The 23,199-nt window shown below is 41.0% G+C and overlaps 1 protein-coding gene across 3 annotated transcripts in view; it reads left to right on the top strand.

Annotated features, from left to right (window-relative positions):
- The window catches only part of LOC101049059 (uncharacterized), a 30,579-nt gene that overhangs the window by 2,197 nt on the left and 5,183 nt on the right, over nucleotides 1-23,199 (top strand). Inside the window, exons 2-3 of one of the 3 annotated variants that reach the window (XM_074385644.1) lie at nucleotides 18,691-18,817; nucleotides 19,313-19,408. In XM_074385644.1, coding sequence (XP_074241745.1) covers nucleotides 18,691-18,817; nucleotides 19,313-19,408 — 223 coding nt within the window. Of the gene's footprint in view, nucleotides 1-18,690; nucleotides 18,818-19,312; nucleotides 19,409-21,765; nucleotides 22,407-23,199 lie in introns of those variants that run through there. The other 2 variants (XM_074385647.1, XM_074385645.1) reach the window with 2 other exon arrangements.

Genomic DNA, 23,199 nt, shown 5'->3' with positions numbered 1-23,199 from the left:
ATTGGCTGTTTATACTTGGTTAAGCCTGAATTTTGTTTCCCCCAATGTACTAATTTACCAAAAAACAAACAAAAATGTACTTAGATTTTTTTTAAAAAAGTGGAGGCCGGGCGCGGTGGCTCAAGCCTGTAATCCCAGCACTTTGGGAGGCCGAGGCGGGTGGATCACGAGGTCAAGAGATCGAGACCATCCTGGTCAACATGGTGAAACCCCGTCTCTACTAAAAATACAAAAAAGTAGCTGGGCATGGTGGCATATGCCTGTAATCCGAGCTACTCAGGAGGCTGAGGCAGGAGAATTGCCTGAACCCAGGAGGCGGAGGTTGCAGTGAGCCGAGATCGCGCCATTGCACTCCAGCCTGGGTAACAACAGCGAAACTCCGTCTCAACAAAAAAAAAAAAAAAAAAAGGTGGAAATCAGGGGCTAGAGCCACCTCAGTCTAATTGCCTGCCACTTAATTATTATTATTTTTTTTTTTGAGACGGAGTTTGGCTCTTGTTAACCAGGCTGGAGTGCAAGGGCATGATCTCGGCTCACCGCAACCTCCGCCTCCTGGGTTCAGGCAATTCTCCTGCCTCAGCCTCCTGAGTAGCTAGGATTACAGGCACGTGCCACCATGCCCAGCTAATATTTTGTATTTTTAGTAGAGACGGGGTTTCACCATGTTGACCAGGATGGTCTCGATTTCTTGACCTCGTGATCCACCCGCGTCGGCCTCCCGAAGTGCTGGGATTACAGGCTTGAGCCACCGCGTCTGGCCCATGGAATGTTTTTCAATCCATTTGTGTACTCTCTTATTTCCTTGAGCAGTGGTTTGTAGTTCTTGAAGAGGTCCTTCGCGTCCCTTGTTAGTTGTATTCTTAGGTATTTTAATTTCTTTGTAACAATTGTGAATGGGAGTTCACCCATGATTTGGCTGTTTTTCTGTTATTGGTGTAACAGGAATCCTTATGATTTTTGCACATTGGTTTTGTATCCTGAGACTTTGCTGAAGTTGCTTATTAAGGAGATTTTGGGCTAAGACGATGGGGTCTTCTAAATATAAAATCATGTCATCTACAAATGGAGACAGTTTGACTTCCTCTTTTCCTAATTGAATAACCCTTAGTGTTTTTTTCTTGCCTGATTGCTCTGGCTAGAACTTTGAATACTATGTTGAATAGGAGTGGTGAGAGAGGGCACACTTGTCTAGTGCCAGTTTTCAAAGGGAATGCTTCCAGTTTTTGCTCATTCAGTATGATATTGGCTGTGGGTTTATCATAAATAGCTTTTATTATTTTGAGATATGTTTCATTGATACCTAGTTTATTGAGAGTTTTTAGCATACAGGGCTGTTGAATTTCGGCAAAGACCTTCTCTGCATCTATTGAGGTAATTACGTGTTTTTTTGTCTTTGGTTCTGTTTATGTGATGGATTATGTTTATAGATTTGTGTATGAACCGGCCTTGCATCCCTGGGATGAAGCTGACTTGATCGTGTTGGATAAGCTTTTAATATGCTGTTGGATTCAGTCAGCCAGTATTTTATTGAAGATTTTCACATCAATGTTCATCATGGATATTGGACTGAAATTTTCTTTTTTACTTGTGTCTCTGCCAGGTTTTGGTATCAGGATGATGTTGGTCTCATAAAATGAATTAGGGAGGATTTCCTTGTTTTGTGTTTGAAATAGTTTCAGAAGAAATGGTGCGTGCTCCTTTTTGTACCTCTGGTAGAATTTGGCTGTGAACCCGTCTGGTCCTGGACTTTTTTTGGTTGGCAGGCTATTAATCGCTGCCTCAACTTCAGACCTTGTTATTGGTCTATTCAGGGATTCAGCTTCTTCCCGGTTTAGTCATGGGAGTGTACAAGTGTCCAGGAATTTATCCGTTTCTTCCACATTTACTGGTTTATGTGCATAGAGTTGTTAGTAGTAATCGCTGATGGTAGTTTGTATTTCTTTTTCTTTTTCTTTTTCTTTTTTTGAGACGGAGTTTCCACTCTTGTTACCCAGGCTGGAGTGCAATGGCGCGATCCCTTCTCACTGCAACCTCCGCCTCCTGGGTTCAAGCAATTCTCCTGCCTCAGCCTCCCAAGTGGCTGGGACTACAGGCGTGCGCCACCATGCCCAGCTGATTTTCGTATTTTTAATAGAGACAGGGTTTCACCATGTTGACCAGGATGGTCTTAATCTCTTGACCTCATGATCCACCTGTCTCAGCCTGCCAAAGTGCTGGGATTATAGGTGTGAGCCACGGCGCCCGGCCCCGGTAGTTTGTATTTCTGTGCAATCAGTGGTAATCTACCTTTTATCATTTTTTATTGCATCTATTTGAATGTTCTTTTTTTTTTTTTTTTTGTTGAGACGGAGTTTCACTCTTGTTACCCAGGCTGGAGTGCAATGGCGCGATCTCAGCTCACTGCAACCTCCACCTCCTGGGTTCAAGCAATTCTCCTGCCTCAGCCTCCTGAGTAGCTGGGATTACAGGCATGTGCCACCATGCCCAGCTAATTTTTTGTATTTTTAGTAGAGACGGGGTTTCACCATGTTGACCAGGATGGTCTCAATCTCTTGACCTCGTGATCCACCTGCCTCGGCCTCCCAAAGTGCTGGGATTACAGGCTTGAGCCACCGTGCCCGGCTGTTCTCTCTCTTTTTTAAATTAGTCTGGCTAATGGTCTATTTTGTTGATCTTTTCAAAAAACCAGCTCCTGGATTTATTGATTTTTTTTTTTTGAAGGGTTTTTTTTCATCTCTATCTCCTTCAGTTCTGCTCTGATCTGAGTTATTTCTTGTCTTCTGCTAGCTTTTGAATTTGTTTGATCTTGCTCCATTAGTTCTTTTAATTGTGATGATAGGGTGTCAATTTTAGATCTTTTCTAACTTCTCATGTGGGCATTTAGTGCTATAAACTTCCCTCTAGACACTGCCTTAAATGTGTCCCAGAGATTCTGGTACATTGTGTTTTCCATTCTTCTTGGTTTCAAAGAAGATCTTTATTTCTACCTTTCTTTCATTATTTATCCAGTCATTCAGGAGCAGGTTGTTCAGTTTCCATGTAGTTGTGTGGGTTTGAGTGAGTTCCTTAATCCCATGTTCTAATTTGATTACACTGTGGTCTGAGAGACTTGTTGTTATGATTTCTGTTCATTTGCATTTGCTGAGTAGTGATTTACTTCCAATTATGTGGTCAATTTTAGAGTAGGTGCAATGTGGTGCTGAGAGAATATAAATCTGTGGATTTGGGGTGGAGAGTTCTGTAGATGTCTGTTAGGTCTGCTTGGTCCAGACAGTAGTTCAATCCTGGATATCCTTGTTAATTTTCTGTCTCATTGATTTGTCTAATATTAATAGTAGAGTATTAAAGTCTCCCACTATTATTGTGTGGGAGTCTAAATCTTTTTGTAGGTCGTTAAGAACTTGCTTTATGTATCTGGGTGCTTCTGTATTGGATGCATATATATATATACATATATATATATATTTTTTGAGACGGAGTTTCACTCTTGTTACCCAGGCTGGAGTGCAATGGCTCGATCTCGGCTCACCGCAACCTCCGCCTCCTGGGTTCAAGCAATTCTCCTGCCTCAGCCTCCCGAGTAGCTGGGATTACAGGCATGTGCCACCATGCATAGCTAATTTTTTGTATTTTTAGTAGAGACAGGGTTTCACCATGTTGAACAGGATGGTCTCGATCTCTCGACCTCGTGATCCACCTGTCTCGGCCTCGCAAAGTGCTGGGATTACAGGCTTGAGCCACCGCATCCAGCTTGGGTGCATATATATTTAGGATAGTTAGCTCTCTTCTTGTTGCAGTGATCCTTTTACCATTATGTAATGCCCTTCTTTGTCTCTTTTGATCTTTGTTGGTTTAAAGTCCATATTTTATCAGAGACTATGATTGCAACCCCTGGTTTTTGTTTTTTGTTTTTTTCCCTTCATTTGCTTGGTAAATCTTTCTTTATCCCTTTATTTTGAGTCTATGTGTGTCTTTGCATGTGAGATGTGTCTCCTGAATACAGCATACTGTTGAGTCTTGACTCTTTATCCAATTTGCCAGTCTCTGTCTTTTGACTGAGGCATTTAGTCCATTTACATTTAAGGTTAATATTGTTATTTGTGAATTTGATCCTGCTATTTTGATACTGACTGGTTGTTTCGCCCGTTAGTTGATGCAGTTTCTTCATTGTGTCGATGGTCTTTACCATTTGGTATAGTTTTTCAGTGGCTGGTTCTAGTTCTTCCTTTCCATGTTTAGTGCTTCCTTCAGGAGCTCTTGTAAGGCAGGCCTGGTGGTGACAAAATCTCTCAGCAATTGCTTGTGTGTAAAGGGTTTTATTTCTCCCTCACTTATGGAGCTTAGTTTGACTGGATATGAAATTCTGGGTTGAAAGTTCTTTACTTTAAGGAGTTGAATATTGGCTCTCGTTCTCTTCTGGCTTGTAGGGTTTCTGCCAAGAGATCTAGTCTGATGGGGTTTCCTTTGTGAGTCATCTGACCTTTCTCTCTGGCTGCCCTTAGCATTTTTTCCTTCATTTCAACCCTAGTGAATCTGATGATTTTGTGCCTTGGGGTTGCTCTTCTTGAGGAGTATCGTGGTTTCTCTGTATTTCCTGGATTTGAATGTTAGCTTGCCTTGCTAGGTTGGGAAAGTTCTCCTGGATGATATTCTAAAAGTGTTTTCCAGCTTGGTTTCATTCTTCCTGTCACATTTGGGTACACCAATCAAACGTAGGTTAGGTCTTTTCACATAATCCCATATTTCTTGGATGCTTTGTTGATTTTTTTTCACTTTTTTCTCTAATCTTGCCTTCTCATTTTATGTCATTGAGTTCATTTCAATCTCTGGTATCCTTTTTTCTGCTTGATCCACCCTGCTATTGAAACTTGTGTATGCTTCCCAAAGTTCTCGTACTGTGTTTTTCAGCTCCATGAAGTCATTTATGTTCTTCTCTAAGCTGGTTATTCTAGTTAGCATTTTGTCTAACCTTTTTTCAAGGTTCTTAATTTCTTTGCATTGGGTTAGAACATGCTTTTTTGCTCAGAGAAGTTTGTTACTACCCACCCTCTGAAGCCTGCTTCTGACAATTTGTCAAACTCATTCTCCATCCAGTTTTATTCCCTTGCTGGTGAGGAGTTGTGATGCCTTGGAGGAGAAGAGGCATTCTGGTTTTTGGTGATTTCAGCCTTTTTGTGCTGGTTTCTTTCCATCTCCATGGATTTATCTATGAAGTTGGATTTATCTTTGAAGTTGGTGACTTTCAGATGGGGTTTCTGAGTTACTATCCTTTTTGTTGATGTTGAAGCTATTTCTTTCTTTTTTTTTTTTTTTTTTGAGATGGAGTTTAGCTCTTGTTACCCAGGCTGGAGTGCAATGGCGCGATCTCGGCTCACCGCAACCTCCGCCTCCTGGGTTCAAGCAATTCTCCTGCCTCAGCCTCCTGAGTAGCTGGGATTACAGGCACGCGCCACCATGCCCAGCTAATGTTTTGTATTTTTAGTAGAGACGGGGTTTCACCATGTTGACCAGGATGGTCTCAATCTCTCGACCTCGTGATCCACCTGCCTCGGCCTCCCAAAGTGCTGGGATTACAGGCTTGAGCCACCGTGCCCGGCCTGTTGAAGCTATTTCTTTCTGTTTTTTAGTTTTCCTTCTAACAGTCAGGGCCCTCTACTGCAAGATTGCTGGAGGTTCACTCCAGACCCTGCTTGCCTGGGAATCACCCATGGGCGCTGCAGAACAGCAAGGATTGCTGCCTGTTTCTTCCTCTGGTACTCCTCTGTCCCAGAGGGGTACCCATAGATGTCAGCCAGAGCTCTCCTATGTGAGGTGTCTCTTTGGATATATGGGGGTCAGGGAGCCCTTGAGGAAGCAGTCTGTCCTTTATCAGAGCTCAAGTGCTGTGCTGGGAGCTCCATTACTACTTTCACATCTGCTGTGCCTGGACATTTAAGTCTGCTGAAGTGGAACTCACAACCAACCATTGCCCCCTTTTTCTGTGCTCTGTCCTGGGAAGGTGGAGCTTTATTTACAAGTCCCTGATGGGCTACTGCCTTTTTTCAGGGATGCCCTGCCCGGCAAGGAGGGAGTCTGTCTGATCTCTCCCCTGCATTTTTTTTTTTTTTTTTTTAAGACGGAGTTTTCGCTCTTGTTACCCAGGCTGGAGTGCAATGGCGCGATCTCGGCTCACCGCAACCTCCGCCTCCTGGGTTCAGGCAATTCTCCTGCCTCAGCCTCCTGAGTGGCTGGGATTACAGGCACGCGCCACCGTGCCCAGCTAAGTTTTGTATTTTTAGTAGAGACAGGGTTTCACCATGTTGACCAGGATGGTCTCCATCTCTTGACCTCGTGATCCACCTGCCTCAGCCTCCCAAAGTGCTGGGATTACAGGCTTGAGCCACCGCACCAGGCCTCCCCTGCATTTTTTATAGGTACCTTATTCATTCAGCCTAACTTTGGCTTGCAGTAAAATACTAAATTTCCAGTTTATTCTTACCTTCCCAAATGTCAGTTTTTCCTCTCTGATTCACATTATTATTTGTCTTTTAGTGTACATTTTTGATACTGTATTTTAATTATTTTAACAAAGCATTGGGTGGAACTTTTAATAATGCTTGTTTTCTGTTTGTAAATATTTCCCATGAGAAGAAAGCAAAAAATAATCCCTTGACACTGTCTTGTAAAGAAATCTTTGTGCCTTTTTTTTTTTTTTTTTTTTTTTTTGAGACAAAAATCTTACTCTGTCACCCAGGCTGGAGTGCAGTGGCATGATCTTGGCTCATTTCAGCCTCTGCCTCTCAGGTTCAGGCAATTCTCCTGCCTCAGCCTTCTGAGTAGCTGGGATTACAGGAATGTACCACTCCACCAAACTAACTTTTGTATTTTTCGTAGAGATGGGGTTTCACCATGTTAGTCAGGCTGGTCTTGAACTCTTGACCTTGTGATCTGCCCACCTCAGCCTTTCAAAGTGCTAGGATTACAGGCATGAGCCCCTGCACCCGGCTGTACCTTTTTCTTTTCTCCCAGGCCTAACAATCTTATCACAATGTTTCGGGGTAAAGGTTTTTCTTTGGAAACTTTATGGAGTGATGTGTTTTCAGCCATTCTTCAGTCTTTTTTTTTCCTGGTCCTGGATTTCAGTACTGTCTGGGAATTAACTATAATACCCCCTATTGTTATGTCTGCTAGAGTGTCTAGTGAATATCAGCTCCAGGTCATTTTCTCCCATAGGACAACCTTAGGTATGGAGTGTAGCCTTTCAACGAAGCAAGTGGATGCCCTGGGGTTTAGAGAAATCTACTGGCTTAGTCTTTATTTGTAAAGCTAACCCTTGAGACATTAAGATTGTCTTCACCCAACCCAGCCTCCATTTCTTGAAGGCATATTGCTGGCCAGCCAATCAGATGCTGATATTGCAGGGTAAACACTGAAATAATTTCTGTCCCCTGCATTCTCTAAGGGGGCAGAAGAATAGTGAAAGAAATATAATTTTTTAAAAGTGAAAGAAAAATAGAATCTGTGAAATAAAAAATGGCATCACAAAAGACAAAAAAAAAAAAAAAGTGATCACAGTGAGATGGTGTACGAACTTGCAAAGTAAAATGCACCTGAGGCACTCACTGGGGCATAGTCCGGAGTCTCCTGAAAAGGGGTTACTGAGCACTTAAGTGAACAGGATGGAGTGGGAAAATCTCTCAAGTAATAGGGCGGCCTGATGACACATTAGTAAGACACATCTGTACCTTGAAAAGATTTGTTCACTTATTTTGACTTCAGTTTTAAACTGTAAGTTACATTTTATTAGTAGGGATTGAAAGGTAAGAAAATATTTACCAAGGGCAGAAAAGAGGCAGGTTTCAGAATAATATTTAACTATATATTTCATTTGTTAAAATTTTTTATTTACCCTTTTCAGAGAATGAGTTTAGGAATTTCCTCTGGTATGTTTTTTATGGCTGTTTTTTGTTTGTTTGTTTTTGTTTTTGTTTTTAATGGAGTATTAGTCTGTCATCCAGGCTGGAGTACAATGGCATAATCTTTGCTCACTGCAACCTCCACCCCTAGGGTTCAAGTAATTTTTCTGCCTCAGCCTCCTGAGTAGCTGGGATTACAGGCATGTGCCATGATGCCTGGCTAATTTTTTGTATTTTTAGTAGAGATGGTTTTCACCATGTTGGTCTCAAACTCCTGATCTCAGATAATTTACCCACCTCCGCCTCCAAAAGTTCTGGGATTACAGGCTGAGCCACTGTGCCTAATCAGTGATTTTTTTTTTTTTTTTTTTTTTTTGAGACGGAGTTTCGCTCTTGTTACCCAGGCTGGAGTGCAATGGCACGATCTCGGCTCACCGCAACCTCCGCCTCCTGGGTTCAGGCAATTCTCCTGCCTCAGCCTCCTGAGTAGCTGGGATTACAGGCATGTGCCACCATGCCCAGCTAATTTTTTGTATTTTTAGTAGAGGCGGGGTTTCACCATGTTGACCAGGTTGGTCTCGATCTCTCGACCTTGTGATCCACCGGCCTCGGCCTCCCAAAGTGCTTTTTTTTTTTTTTTTTTTTTTTGAGACGGAGTTTCACTCTTGTTACCCAGGCTGGAGTGCAATGGCGCGATCTCGGCTCACCGCAACCTCTGCCTCCTGGGTTCAAGCAATTCTCCTGCCTCAGTCTCCTGAGTAGCTGGGATTACAGGCACGCACCACCATGGCCAGCTAATTTTTTGTATTTTTAGTAGAGACGGGTTTTCACCATGTTGACCAGCATGGTCTCGATCTCTCGACCTCGTGATCCACCCTCCTCGGCCTCCCAAAGTGCTGGGATTACAGGCTTGAGCCACCGTGCCCGGCCCCAATCAGTGATTTTAAACAGAATTTCAAAGCTTAACTTTTAGAATGCTACCAAGGAAAAAAATAGGAAAAATCTTTCTTCCATTTTGACTGTAGAAAATGCTCACATTTCCACAAGAAAATGTGGTAGATAATTGGTTAGTTATGTAGATTCATGAAAACATCAGTTCCTCTTTTTGCAGGGTAAATTTGTGATAGTGAGTATCTCTATTCTGTATTCTATATATGGCTTTTTGAGTTTATGCTAAGCTGTATCAACTGAAACTTTGTACCTTCTAGAAATGTTCCCATACGACTAATTGTTTACTACATGATTTTTAATGGAAATAGTAAAATAATACATTTACTGTCTGAAGAGAATAGATATTTTTGCTTCTCTTATTGAGATATAAAATGTAAGCACCTTAAAATTTCCTTCTCTTATATAAACACTGTTAGAGTAATTTTGCTGAATTTTTCTTTTCTTTTCTTTTTTTTTTTGAGACGGAGTTTCGCCCTTGTTACCCAGGCTGGAGTGCAATGGCGCGATCTCGGCTCACCACAACCTCCACCTCCTGGGCTCAGGCAATTCTCCTGCCTCAGCCTCCTGAGTAGCTGGGATTACAGGCACGTGCCACCATGCCCAGCTAATTTTTTGCACTTTTAGTAGAGACGGGGTTTCACCATGTTGACCAGGATGGTCTCGATCTCTCGACCTCGTGATCCACCCGCCTTGGCCTCCCAAAGTGCTGTGATTACAGGCTTGAGCCACCGCGCCCGGCAGAATTTTTCAAACACTATCAGAAACGAAGTGAATAACTCTGACATGAAAGCTAAAGCCTTAGCCCAGTGACTCTAAGCTAAGGCTAATACTGAGCCTGCAAAAAGAGGTTATTAAAGGATCACTAATTTTTTTTTTTCTGGGGAGCCTTCGCTGCAGATATCCCAGCCTGCTAACCCCAGCCATGAAAGAAGCCTTTATTCTAAAAGAAGCTACAGAGCCCTGGAAAGCTAGGGACCCACATGCAGATGCAGTTAAGGTTAAGCTGGAAGGGGACTGGGAGGGTCTTACTGAAGATGAAATTGTTATTGTTTTGAGGTAATTTTTAGACTTTGTAAAATAAAACAAAGTTAGATTAATGTTGGAAAAAATTGAATTTCCAAAGAGTATTGCAACAGGAGGAAGTACCAATTATAAGATCTTTAAGGATTGCAGAGTTTAGGCAGACAAGGGCCTTGTTTCATATGAAAGAGCAAACAATATTAGAGAGGAGGTGGGAGGGAATGGCAAATGGAGGGTGAAAGAATCAGATTTTTGATTAGAGAATGTTTTACCCTGAAGTCAACATGTTCTTAGAAACTACATAAAATGGGGTTGTATGTTGACTCAGACTGGGAGTATCTCAAAGTTTAGAAGCTTATTAGAAGAAAATAAACTTGGCCAGGCAGGGTGGCTCACGCCTGTAATCCTAGCACTTTGGGAGGCCGAGGTGAGTAGATCAGCTGAGGTTAGGAGTTCAGACCAGCCTGGCCATCATGGTGAAGACTCATCTTTAAAATAAATAAATAAATACATAAAAAGAAAATAAACTTAAGTAATATTTGATTAAGAAATATTTTAGGTTGGTCACTGAAAACAAATTCAGCTGAGTTTTTGTATTTTGTTTGTTTGTTTTTGTTTTTGAGGAAAAGGAGATAAAATGCAGAGTCTGTGTCTGGCTATGTGATAGATAAGAAAAGAGAGCACTATCTAAGTCATAATGGGAAGGGTGTTTTTTTCCAGAAACTCTTCCTGGAGCACACAAAGGATGGAGATTTTTTTTTTTTTTTTTTTTTTTTTTTGAGACAGAGTTTTGCTCTTGTTACCCAGGCTGGAGTGCAATGGCGCGATCTCGGCTCACCGCAACCTCCGCCTCCCGGGTTCAGGCAATTCTCCTACCTCAGCCTCCTGAGTAGCTGGGATCACAGGCATGTGTCACCATGCCCAGCTAATATTTTGTATTTTTAGTAGAGATGGGGTTTCACCATATTGACCAGGATGGTCTCGATCTCTTGACCTCGTGATCCACCCACCTCGGCCTCCCAAAGTGCTGGGATTACAGGCTTGAGCCACTGCGCCCGCCCGGCCAGGTTGGAGAATTTTATTAATCACAGCTATTTACCAGAATTATATTTGTGCTTTATCTTTCCCCACCTCTTTTTTTGTTCTATACATTTCTTCCACTTGACTTTTCTTGATTGTATCTTTTCTAATAAACTGATAAATGTAACTACAGTTTTTGCTGAGTTCTGTGAGTAGCTCTATAAAATTATTGAACTTGAGGAAGGTTACAGGAGTCCCCAGTTTTTACAGGGTAGCTCAGAAGCAGAGATGGGCCTGTGGGGTTTGGCATCTGTAGTAAGAGCAAAGTCGTCAGACTGAGCCCTGAATCAGGGTCTCTGCTGTCTCTGGGTGGTGTCAGAATTCAAATGTTAGACAATGAGTTGGTGTTGGAGAATTGCTTGGTGTTTAGCAAACTCTACAAATTTGGTTCCAGATGACAGATACAACATCGGCCTGGTCTGGAATGGATCTCTGGGTGTCTGGGAATGGTGGGCTCTGCTCGTCTGTGCACAGGCTGTTAAACTGCCCATTACCCTGTGATTTTGGGTTTCCTCCCAGGGTAAAAGAGGATAAAACTTAAAGGATAAAAACTTTTTTTTTTTTTTGATACGGAGTTTCGCTCTTGTTACCCAGGCTGGAGTGCAATGGCGTAATCTCGGCTCACCGCAACCTCCGCCTCCTGGGTTCAGGCAATTCTCCTGCCTCAGCCTCCTGAGTAGCTGGGATTACAGGCACGCGCCACCACGCCCAGCTAATTTTTTGTATTTTTAGTAGAGATGGGGTTTCACCATGTTGACCAGGATGGTCTTGATCTCTTGACCTCGTGATCCACCTGCCTCGGCCTCCCAAAGTGGTGGGATTACAGGCGTGAGCCACCGTGACTGGCCAGATAAAAACTTAAAGGAAAAAAGTTCTGATAACAGACTCCCTTTTTTCAGTGCAGCCATCACAAGATTTCTACCTTCTTGAAAACATATCCACTAGATGTTGACTTGTCCACACCCCTCTTGGGACTAGGTACCACCCTCAGAAATTTCACCACAGCATTTTTTATTCTAGTGTTTCTTGCAAAAAACTCATGAAAGTGTCTACAAGTCTGGCATATCCGCATCCTCAGACACTGAATCTGCAGCAGCAACCTGTTTCTCCACCAACCTGGGATTCTGGACAACCTGTTCATAATCTCATCTGCCTGAATGGACCCAGAAATTAATCAGAGTAGTCACACCTGGACCACTATCTGTATCACAAACCAGTCTTTCCACCTGCACTGCACTCTCTTTAACCCATAGATTCTTTTGTTTTAATGTTTAATTTTGATTTAGGAGTACATGTGCAAGTTTGTTATATAGGTAGAATTGTGTCAGGGTTGGTGTGTAGATTATTTTGTCACTTAGGGATTAAGCACAGCACTGCACAGGTATTATTTTTCTGATCCTTTTTGTCCTCCCACCCTCCATCCTTAACTAGGCCTCAGTGTCTCTTCTTCTCTTTGTGTCCATGTGTTTTTATTATTTAGCTCTTACTAAAGTGATAACATGCATTTGTTTTTCTCTTTCTGCATTAGTTTTCTAAGGATAATGGTCTCTGGTTACATCCATGTTGCTTGCAAATAACATAATCTTGTTTGCTTTTTATGGCAACACAGTATTTCTTGATGTTTATGTTCCGTATTTTGTTTTTATTAAATCTTTTATTTCATTTCTTTTTTAAGAGACTGGGTTTCACTTTGTCACCCAGGCTGGAGTAAAGTGGCATGATCTCAGCTTACTGCAGCCTCAACCTCCCAGGCTCAAGAAGTTCTACCTCAGCCCTTCAAGTAGCTGGTACTACAGGTGTGTGCTGCCAAGTCCAGCTAATTTTTTTTTTTTCTTGTATTTTTTGTTCGAGATGTGGTTTTGCCATGTTGTTTAGGCTGATCTTGAACTCCTGAGCTCAGGCAATTCACCTGCCTCAGCCTCCCAGAGTGCTGGAAATGCAGGCATGAGCCACTCCACCTTACCATACCATATTTTCTTTATCCAGTCTACCACTGATAGGCATTTATGTTGATTTCATGCCTTTGCTGTTGTGAATGGTGTTGCAGTGAACATGCATGTACATGTGTCCTTATAATAAAATAATTTATATTTCACTGGGTAGATACACAATTATGAGCTTGCTGGGTCAAATGATAAATCTGTTTTTGGTTCTGTGAAGAATCTCCACACTGCTTTTCACAATGGTTGAGCTAATTTACACTCCTGCTGGAAGCACATACCCTTTTTTCTGCAACGTTGCCAGCATCTGTTATTTTTTGACTTTGTAATAATAGTGATTTTTTTCTGGTGTGAGATATAATCTATTGCAATTTTTCTTTGCATTTCTCTAGTGATGAGTATTTTTTTTATGCTTTTTAGCCACATATATATCTTATTTTGAAAAACAGCACATATATTATTTTTAAAAACATTTATGTTTTGGTTTACTTTTTTTTTTTTTTTTTGAGACAGAGTTTCGCTCTTGTTACCCAGGCTGGAGTGCAATGGCATGATCTTGGCTCACCGCAACCTCCGCCTCTTGGGTTCAGGCAATTCTCCTGCCTCAGCCTCCTGAGTAGCTGGGATTACAGGCGCGCGCCACCATGTCCAGCTAATTTTTTGTATTTTTAGTAGAGACAGGGTTTCACCATGTTGACCAGGATGGTTTCCATCTCTTGACCTCGTGATTCACCCGCCTCGGCCTCCCAAAGTACTGGGATTACAGGCTTGAGCCACCGCGCCCGGCCTAATTTTTGTATTTTTAGTAGACACGAGATTTAACCATGTTGGCCAGGCTAGTCTCAAACTCCTGACCTCAAGTAATCTTCCCTCCTTGGACTCCCAAAGTGCTAGGATTAGAGGTGTGAGCCACCACAACTAGTATTTTGTCTTTTTTTTTTTTTTGAGACAAAGTTTTACTTTGTTGCCCATGCTGGAGTACAATGGAGTTTTACTCTTGTTGCCTATGCTGAAGTGTAATAGCATGATCTCAGCTCACTGCAACCTCTGCCTCATGGGTTCAAGAGATTACCCTGCCTCAGCCTCCCAAGTAGCTGGAAATACAGGCATCCACCACCATAACCAACTAATTTTTTTTTTTTTTGAATTTTTAGTAGAAACGGGGTTTCATTATGTTGGCCAGGCTGACCTCGAACTCCTGACCTCAGATGAGCCACCTACCTCAGCCTCCCAGAGTGCTGGGATTATAGGCGTGAGCCACCACACCTAGCTGCCTTTTGTCTATACTTTTTAAAAAAATTTATCAAGTTTATGTATTTATTTATTTTTTATTTTACTTTAAGTTCTGGGGTACATGTGTAGATCTTACAGGATTTTTACATAGGTATACACATACCATGGTGGTTTGCTGCCTCCATCCCCCCATCACCTACATTAGTTATTTCTCCTAATGTTATCCCTCCCCAATCTCCCCCCTCCCTGCTATCCCTCCCCTAGTCCCCAATCCCCCAACAGACCCTAGTGTGTGATGTTCCCCTCACTGTGTCCATGTGTTCTCATTGTTTGACACCCACTTAACAGTGAGAACATGTGGTGTTTGTTTTTCTGATCTTGTGTCAGTTTGCTGAGAATGATGGTTTTCAGATTCATCCATTTGCCTGCAAAAGACATGAACTTATCCTTTTTTATGGCTGTATACTATTCCATGGGGTGTGCATGCTGTATTTTCTTTGTCCAGTCTATCTTTGATGGGCATTTAGGTTGGTTCCAGGTCTTTGCTATCGTAAACAGCGCCACAGTGAACATACATGTGCATGTGTCTTTATGATAGATTGATTTATAATCCTTTGGGTATGTACCCAGTAATGGGATTGCTGGGTCAAATGGTATTTTTTTTTTCTTTTCTTTTTTTTTTTTTTGAGACGGAGTTTCACTCTTGTTACCCAGGCTGGAGTGCAATGGCGTGATCTCGGCTCACTGCAACCTCCGCCTCCTGGGTTCAGGCAATTCTCCTGCCTCAGCCTCCTGAGTAGCTGGGATTACAGGCACACGCCACCACGCCCAGCTAATTTTTTGTATTTTTAGTAGAGATGGGGTTTCACCATGTTGACCAGGATGGTCTCCATCTCTTGACCTCGTGATCCACCCGCCTTGGCCTCCCAAAGTGCTGGGATTACAGGCTTGAGCCACCGCGCCCGGCTGGTATTTCTATTTCTAGATTCTTGAGGAATCACCACAATGGTTGAACTAATTTACACTCCCACCAACAGTGTAAAAGCATTCCCATTTCTCCATATTCTCTCCAACATCTGTTGTCTCCAGATTTTTTTAACGCTCACCATTCTAACTGCTGTGAGATGGTATCTCAATGTGATTTTGATTTGGATTTCTCTAATGACCAGTGAAGATGACCATTTTTTTCATGTTTGTTGGCTACATAAATGTCTTCTTTTGAAGTGTGTGTTCATATCCTTCACCCACTTTTTGGTGGGGTTGTTTTTTTCTTGCAAATTTTAGTTCTTTGTAGATTGTGAATATTAGCCCTTTGTCAGATGGGTAGCTTGTAAAATTTTTTTTCCCATTCTGTTGGTTGCCAGTTCACTCAAATGATTGTTTCTTTTGCTGTATGGAAGCTCTTAAGTTTAATTAGATTCCATTTGTCTATTTTGGCTTTTGTCACCATTGCTTTTAGTCATGAAGTCCTTACCTACACCCGTGTCCTGCATGGTATTGTCTAGGTTTTTTTTTTTTTTTTTTTTCCTTCCCCGTGAGATGGAGTTTCACTCTTGTTACCCAGGCTGGAGTGCAATGGCGCAATCTCGGCTCACCGCAACCTCCGCCCCCTGGGTTCAGGCAATTCTGCCTCAGCCTCCTGAGTAGCTGGGATTACAGGCACACGCCACCATGCCCAGCTAAGTTTTTGTATTTTTGGTAGAGACAGGGTTTCACCATGTTGACCAGGATGGTCTCGATCTCTTGACCTTGTGATCCGCCCGCCTCAGCCTCTCAAAGTGCTGGGATTACAGGCTTAAGCCACCGCGCCCGGCTCGTCTAGGTTTTATTCTGGGGATTTTGTGGTGTTAGGTCTTACATTTAAATCTTTAATCCATCTGGAGTTAATTCATTCTGAGATGGAATCTCACTCTTTCACCCAGGCTGGAATGCAGTGGCACAATCTTGGCTCACTGTGACCTCCGTCTCCTGGGTACAAGCAATTCTCCTGCCTCAGCCTTCCGAGTAGCTGGGCCTACAGGCATGCTCTACCATGCCTGACTAATTTTTATATTTTAGTAGAAATGGTGTTTCACCATATTGGACAGGCTGGTCTTAAACTCTTGACCTCATGTGCCACCTGCCTCAGCCTCCCAAAATGCTGGGATTACAAGCGTGAGCCACTGCACCTGGCTTGTCTATACTTTGTAAGGAGGTGTTTTTTTTTTTAATTGCATTTTAGCTTTTGGGGTACATGTGAAGAACATGCAAGATTGTTGCATAGGTACACACATGGCAGTGTGATTGCACTACAATAATGGACAAGTCCCAACTGAGTTACTTTGTGATTGTATAATCAAGAAAAAGGAGGAATCCAAAAAACAAAAATCAAGGAACAGATGGGGTCTGTGACTGGATCTTGTATCATTCCAGCTCTAGATCTGACTTGAATATTCCTGGACTTATAAAATATCAAGGGGGTGACTGGAAGTTGTGGATATCTGGGTATAGATTATATCCGTGAGTTTGGGGAGAGAAGACCAGAATTCCCTTGAATTGTGTATTGATATGATAGAAGAGGAAGAAATTCAGGTACAGAAAACATATTTAAATAGCCTGAATGGTGGTGCTTGGTCAGTCTTGGTTCTAAAGGTATCAAACAAGGAAGCAAAAGTTTTCAAACTGCTGCATACTTTGAAAAATCTATTTTTGTCTCCTGATCTACATTTATGGCCTGTCAAGTAACTTCTTTAGCATTTTTATGCAGACAGTCTGTTATGCTCTGTGGTTTCAGAAGTGCAATAATTTGTACAATGGTTTATTCCCAAGCATGCCTTGAACAGAAGAAATGTTTTTTTCTATATAGTTCCCTGTCTTAATAAATATGTAATATAAATTTAAGCAAATGTCTATTTTGTATATTTGTAAACTACAAAGTAAAATGAACATTTTGTGGAGTTTGTATTTTGCATACTCAAGGTGAGAATTAAGTTTAAATAAACCTGTAATTTTTCTGGGAAAAAAAAAAGCTGACAGATTTTCACGATAGAGTTAATCATTTTTCTCTTCATTGTTAAGTATCTCTATGCAGCTGATATAATTCAGTAATCACATTTAATCTGGCACCTGCCTTTCTTAGATTTTATTTGCATATGTCCATCTTTGAAAAATGAAGGCTTTATCTTTGTTTACAGGCCAGAAAAACTGGGGAAAACACAGGCTCTTTCATTTGCTGAATGTTTGACGAAAAGTTCTTTTTGGGCCTAAAACAGGCGTTACTAGGGAGTTTGTCTGAAATTCTGAAACTCAGACTTTATTCCAGATGTTTTTTAATACACCAGTTTGACGACAACCAGGAAGATCAAGCTCTGGGAGAGATGCCATTGGGAATGTGGGGCCAATCTCACCTGCAGACAAACTCCAGGAAAGAACCACCCACCCAACAACCTGACTCAACCCGAGAGCCTAGCAACGCCCTCTACAGGCCAAAAAAGATATAGCTCCAACCTCAACAGAAAAAATGTCCACTCAGAGACTCCTCCTGAAATCACCAACTTCAAAGATCAAAGGGAGATAAATCTATGAAGACAGGAAAAAAGCAGTGCAAAAAGGATTTAACCATCAAAGAACAGAACACCTCTTCTCCTCCCACAGATCACAACTCCTCACCATCAAGGGAACAAAAAAGACAGAATTAATTTTAATGAATTGACAGAATCAGGCTTTAGAAGGTGTGTAATAAAAAACTTCTCTGAGTTAAAAAATTATGTTCTAGCCCAATGCAAAGAAACTAAGAACCTTGAAAAAAGACGAAATGCTAACTAGAATAACCAGCTTGGAGAAGAACATAAACGACTTGAGGGAGCTGAAAAACACAGCACAAGAACTTGTGTTGAAAACAAGTTTCAACAGCTGAATCAAGCAGAAGAAAGGATATCAGTGATAGGAAGATCAAATCAGTGAAATAAAACAAGAAGGCAAGATTAGAGAAAAAAAAAATGAAAAAAAAGAATAAAGCCTCCAAGACCTAATCTACGCTTGATCAGCGTACCTGAATGTGATGGGAAGAATGAATCCAAGTTGGAAAACACTCTTTAAGATATTATCAGCTGGGCGCGGTGGCTCAAGCCTGTAATCCCAGCACTTTGGGTGGATCACAAGGTCGAGAGATCGAGACCAACCTGGTCAACATGGTGAAACCCTGTCTCTACTAAAAATACAAAAACTTAGCTGGGCATGGTGGCGCATGCCTGTAATCCCAGCTACTCAGGAGGCTGAGGCAGGAGAATTGCCTGAACCCAGGAGGCGGAGGTTGCGGTGAGCCGAGATCGTGCCATTGCACTCCAGCCTGGGTAACAAGAGCGACACTCTGTCTCAAAAAAAAAAAAAAGAAATCATAAAGCAGAAAATATACCACATCTGTCTGTAGTATTCCTGGGATTTTGGAACTAAATCCCTTTGTCACCAATACTCCCCACACATTTCATATATAATCCAAATAAGAACCAAAACCATTTTAAATTTAGTCAAATTAAAAATTCTGCCCATGGCCCCTCAGGAAATATGTATGTCTTTTGTTGTGTTTTTTTCAGGGACAGTTGACATTTAATGATGTGGCCATAGAATTCTCTCTGGAGGAGTGGCAATGCCTGGACAAGACTCAGCAGAATTTATATAGAGATGTTATGTTAGAGAACTACAGAAACCTGATCTTCCTGGGTAAGGATAATTTTAATTAAACAATTTCTATTATATTCTATAGGTTTCATTTCTCTTTTCTGTAGAATGTGTTTTGGTGATTTATGCTTAGCATAAATGAGTTGCAGATATTTTTTTTCTGAAAACAGGGATTTGTAAGTATAGATATAAATTTTTTAAAGATATTTTATTTTTACCTGAACTTTCCACATTTCTGAGTAGATCTGTGTTTTTCAGATCTGTATTTTTAACTCTAGATTATTGGAAATTTCAGAAGTTTAGTGGCATAGAAAATAGTTGCCCACACCTTAAAATCTCATTGCCACCACCAATTTTTGATTCAGTAGTGTTAGATAGTAAAATTAAGGACCTGTACAAATTTAAAATATTTTCTAAATATTTAGAAATTTTTGTTATAAATTATTGGGGAATTAATTTACTAGAATATTCTCTTTAATGAGCATATTATTTGAGTAATGTGAGCAATATTTATGTTATTTATTTTTAATAAAACAGGTATTGCTGTCTCTAAGCCAGACTTGGTAACTTGTCTGAAGCAAGGAAAAGAGCCTTGGAATATGAGGAGACATGAGATGGTAACTAAACCCCCAGGTATGTGAGAGCAAATACAGCAGACAACACAGATGAGAGATCCAGAAGTCAAGAAAGTATCAGTTCTCAAAATGTGACCTGGGAAGCTATGTTCCAAAGGAAGTAGTTTCTAGGAAGACTGAGATTTTTTAAAAATTTGACTTTCACATAGGGGCATCCTCTGTTTTATGCTTTAAAATTCTCTAAGGATTCTATTTTCTTTTTTTTTTTTTTTTTTTGAGACGGAGTTTTGCTGTTGTTACCCAGGCTGGAGTGCAACCTCCGCCTCCTGGGTTCAAGCAATTCTCCTGCCTCAGCCTCCCGAGTAGCTGGGACTACAGGCGTGCGCCACCATGCCTAGCTAATTTTTGTATTTTTAGTAGAGACAGGGTTTCACCATGTTGACCAGAATGGTCTCGATCTCTTGACCTCGTGATCCACCCACCTCGGCCTCCCAAAGTGCTGGGATTATAGGTATGAGCCACTGCGCTCGGCCTAAGGATTCTATTTTCTTTTTGGTGATCTCCTTTCAAGTTTACAGTGAGAGCCAAAGTTGTGTTCATGCCATATAAGGGACTGTACAATCTGACTGCTTTTTCATTGTCATTGGGGACACACAGATATCTGTATAGTTTTGAAAAACCATATTAAAGGAACGTGGCTCTTTTATCTCACATTTGCTTTGTGATATGTCTAGTTACTCTATCTTCCACTATAATTGTAAGCTTCCTGAAACTGTAACCAAAAACAGATGCTGGCACATAACTTCTACAGTCTGCCAAACTGTGAGCTAAATAAATCTTTTTTATATAAATTATTTTTTTATGAATTATCTACTCAGATATTTCTCTATATGCAAAATCATACCATCTGTAATGTTATCTATATTTTCCATTTTCTTATTTTATATGAATTTTCTGTTTATTATTTATTAAAAATGAGATCTCAGTGTCTCCAGCTATTATGTTGCTATGTATTTCTTGCTTCTCCTTTGTCCATGTTTATATATTTTGGAGCCCTGTTGTTATACATAACTGTACAAATAAATATAGTAGTTACAGATCTTGGTAAATTAACCCATTTTACTATTGCATAATAGCAATCTTTGCCTCATACTAGTACTTGACTTAAAGCATATTATGTCCAATATAATTATGATTACCTCATCCAATTGTGGCTATTTGCATGAAATATAGATTTTTTTTAAATTCTATTACTTACAGCCTATTTCACTTATTGCTAAAATTGTTCTCTTGTAGAGAACAGACTATATGCTTCTTTTCTTAAGCCACTCAGGCATCTTATTTCTTTTCCTTTGAATTAATTAATAAATTAGTAAAATAGAGCCTCACTCTGTCAACCAGGCTGGTTTACAATGGCGTGATTATGGCAGTGAGCTGCAGCCTCAGCCTCTCAAACTCAGATAAACCTCTCATTTCAGCCTCTCAACTAGCTGGGTTACAGGCCCATGCCATTACAAAACCAACTAGGTTTTTTTGTTTTTGGTTTTCTTTTTTCTTTTTTTTTTTTGATAGAAAAAGGGTTTTGCTATGTTGGCCAGGCTGGTCTCAAACTCCTGGAATCAAATAATTAGCCCCTCTTAGCCTCCCAAAGTCCTGGAATTACATTTCCTTTTGTTAAGTAGTTTAATGAATTTATGTTTAAATTGATTTCTTAAAGTTACATACCACATTCATTGTTATGTTTTATGTGTTTTTTGTACATGGTTTTTTAAATCTGCTTTCTTTTTTTTTTTTTTTCTTGAGACGGAGTTTCGCTCTTGTTACCCAGGCTGGAGTGCAATGGCGCGATCTCGGCTCACCGCAACCTCCGCCTCCCGGGCTCAGGCAATTCTCCTGCCTCAGCCTCCTAAGTAGCTGGGATTACAGGCACGCGCCACCACGCCCAGCTAGTTTTTTGTATTTTTAGTAGAGACGGGGTTTCACCATGTTGACCAGGATGGCCTCGATCTCTCGACCTCGTGATCCACCCGCCTCGGCCTCCCAAAGTGCTGGGATTACAGGCTTGAGCCACCGCGCCCGGCCTAATCTGCTTTCTTAACTGACTTTTTAAATTTCATAGTGGCATGCTTTGCTTATTCTTTCAGTTTATTTGCATAGTTTCTACAAAATTTTTGTAGTTATCTTGAAAAATGGACATTATGTAAAACATCTTAAGATTAATGTTTTTATCTCATAACAATTTAATAAATTTATGTTTAAATTGATTTCTTAAAGTTACATACATACCACTTTCATTGTTATGTTTTATGTGTTTTTTGTACATGGTTTTTTTTTTTCTGCTTTCTTGTTTAAAAAGCAGAAAAAAGGCCGGGTGCAGTGGCTCAAGCCTGTAATCCCAGCACTTTGGGAGGCCGAGGTGGGTGGATCACGAGGTCGAGAGATCGAGACCATCCTGGTCAACATGGTGAAACCCCGTCTCTACTAAAAATACAAAAAATTAGCTGGGCGTGGTGGCACATGCCTGTAATCCCAGCTACTCAGGAGGCTGAGGCAGGAGAATTGCCTGAACCCAGGAGGTGGAGGTTGCGGTGAGCCGAGATCGCGCCATTGCACTCCAGCCTGGGTAATGAGCGAAACTCCATCTCAAAAAAAGGAAAAAAATAAAAAATAAAAAATAAATAAATTTTGAAGAGAAAGGGTAGAGACTCTTTTCCCATTGTATTCTGCTCAAGGTATTTCACCCAAAATAAGTTGAGAACCATGGTGTAGAGAAGGTTGGTATCTGTCAGTGTTCTTATTAGTCGTCATCTTTTTTATCCTTCTTTCCTTCTTCCCTTCCATCATTATCTTCATCTTTTTCACTGTCATCCTCATCCCCTCTCTCATCAGTATTCTCTAATCCTTCCTCCTCTACTATTATCAACATCTTTTTCTCCTCCTCCTCCATCATCCGTATCGAGAAAGAAGAGTAGTACTGTGATGGATTTGTCGAAATATCAACTTTGATGACCTCTCCTAACTCATCATCACTCGGATCAGAATGGTCAGTAAACCAGGTAAAGAAGCTCTCTGGTTCCTCATGCTGCCATTTCCTGCTTGCTTTATTCTGCATTTAACGTGAACATTTCATCAAATCCTTTCCAAATTTCCATTTAATTTTGGTGGACTTTGAAGATGGATCACCATTTTTTCATTCAGATGAAATTCTTTGAAGAGAACTTTATTTTCAAAGTAAGGATTTCCATCAAAATAAAAATTTATTCTGTAACCTGATTTAATATCTTCAAATTCTGTCACTTCAACTCTGGTCAAATAACACAGTGCCTCTTCATTCTTCTCCCCAAGCAGTGCAGACATTTGTGGATGGTTGACAAATGTTGTTACCCAAAAATTTGGGATTTGATTTTTTTTCTTCTGGGTTTGGGTTTGGTTTGTTCTTGTTTTTCTAGTTCGGTGAGGCACATGCTCTTTCAGTTTTTTTGATACAGGTGTTTAGGGCTATGAATTCTGATGATTATGGCGATCAATTCTGACTTACTCTGAGAAAAATGGTTGGTTGGCAGAATTTCTTGTATTTCTGTTCTGCTTTCACAATCTCCTCACTGACTTGTTCATTAAGTCTGTCTATTTTATTTCGTACTTCATCAATGTGTTCAATTGCTTCTTGCTGTTTTTTTTCCTCCCTTCTTAGGCAAGCGTGCAAGGGGCTAATGTCTCCTCCGGTACCAGAGCAGTAGGCGGTCTTGGTTTCTTCTTTTGAGGAGGGAGTGCTCACTGGCATTTGGGAGGCCATGCTGCTAGGGACAGCCAAGAAATAGACCACGAGTCTTTTTGCTCATCCAGAAGCAG

Source organism: Saimiri boliviensis, chromosome 14 (assembly GCF_048565385.1).
Source record: "Saimiri boliviensis isolate mSaiBol1 chromosome 14, mSaiBol1.pri, whole genome shotgun sequence".
NCBI classification, from domain to species: domain Eukaryota; kingdom Metazoa; phylum Chordata; class Mammalia; order Primates; family Cebidae; genus Saimiri; species Saimiri boliviensis.
This window is presented reverse-complemented; position numbering and strand designations above follow the sequence as displayed.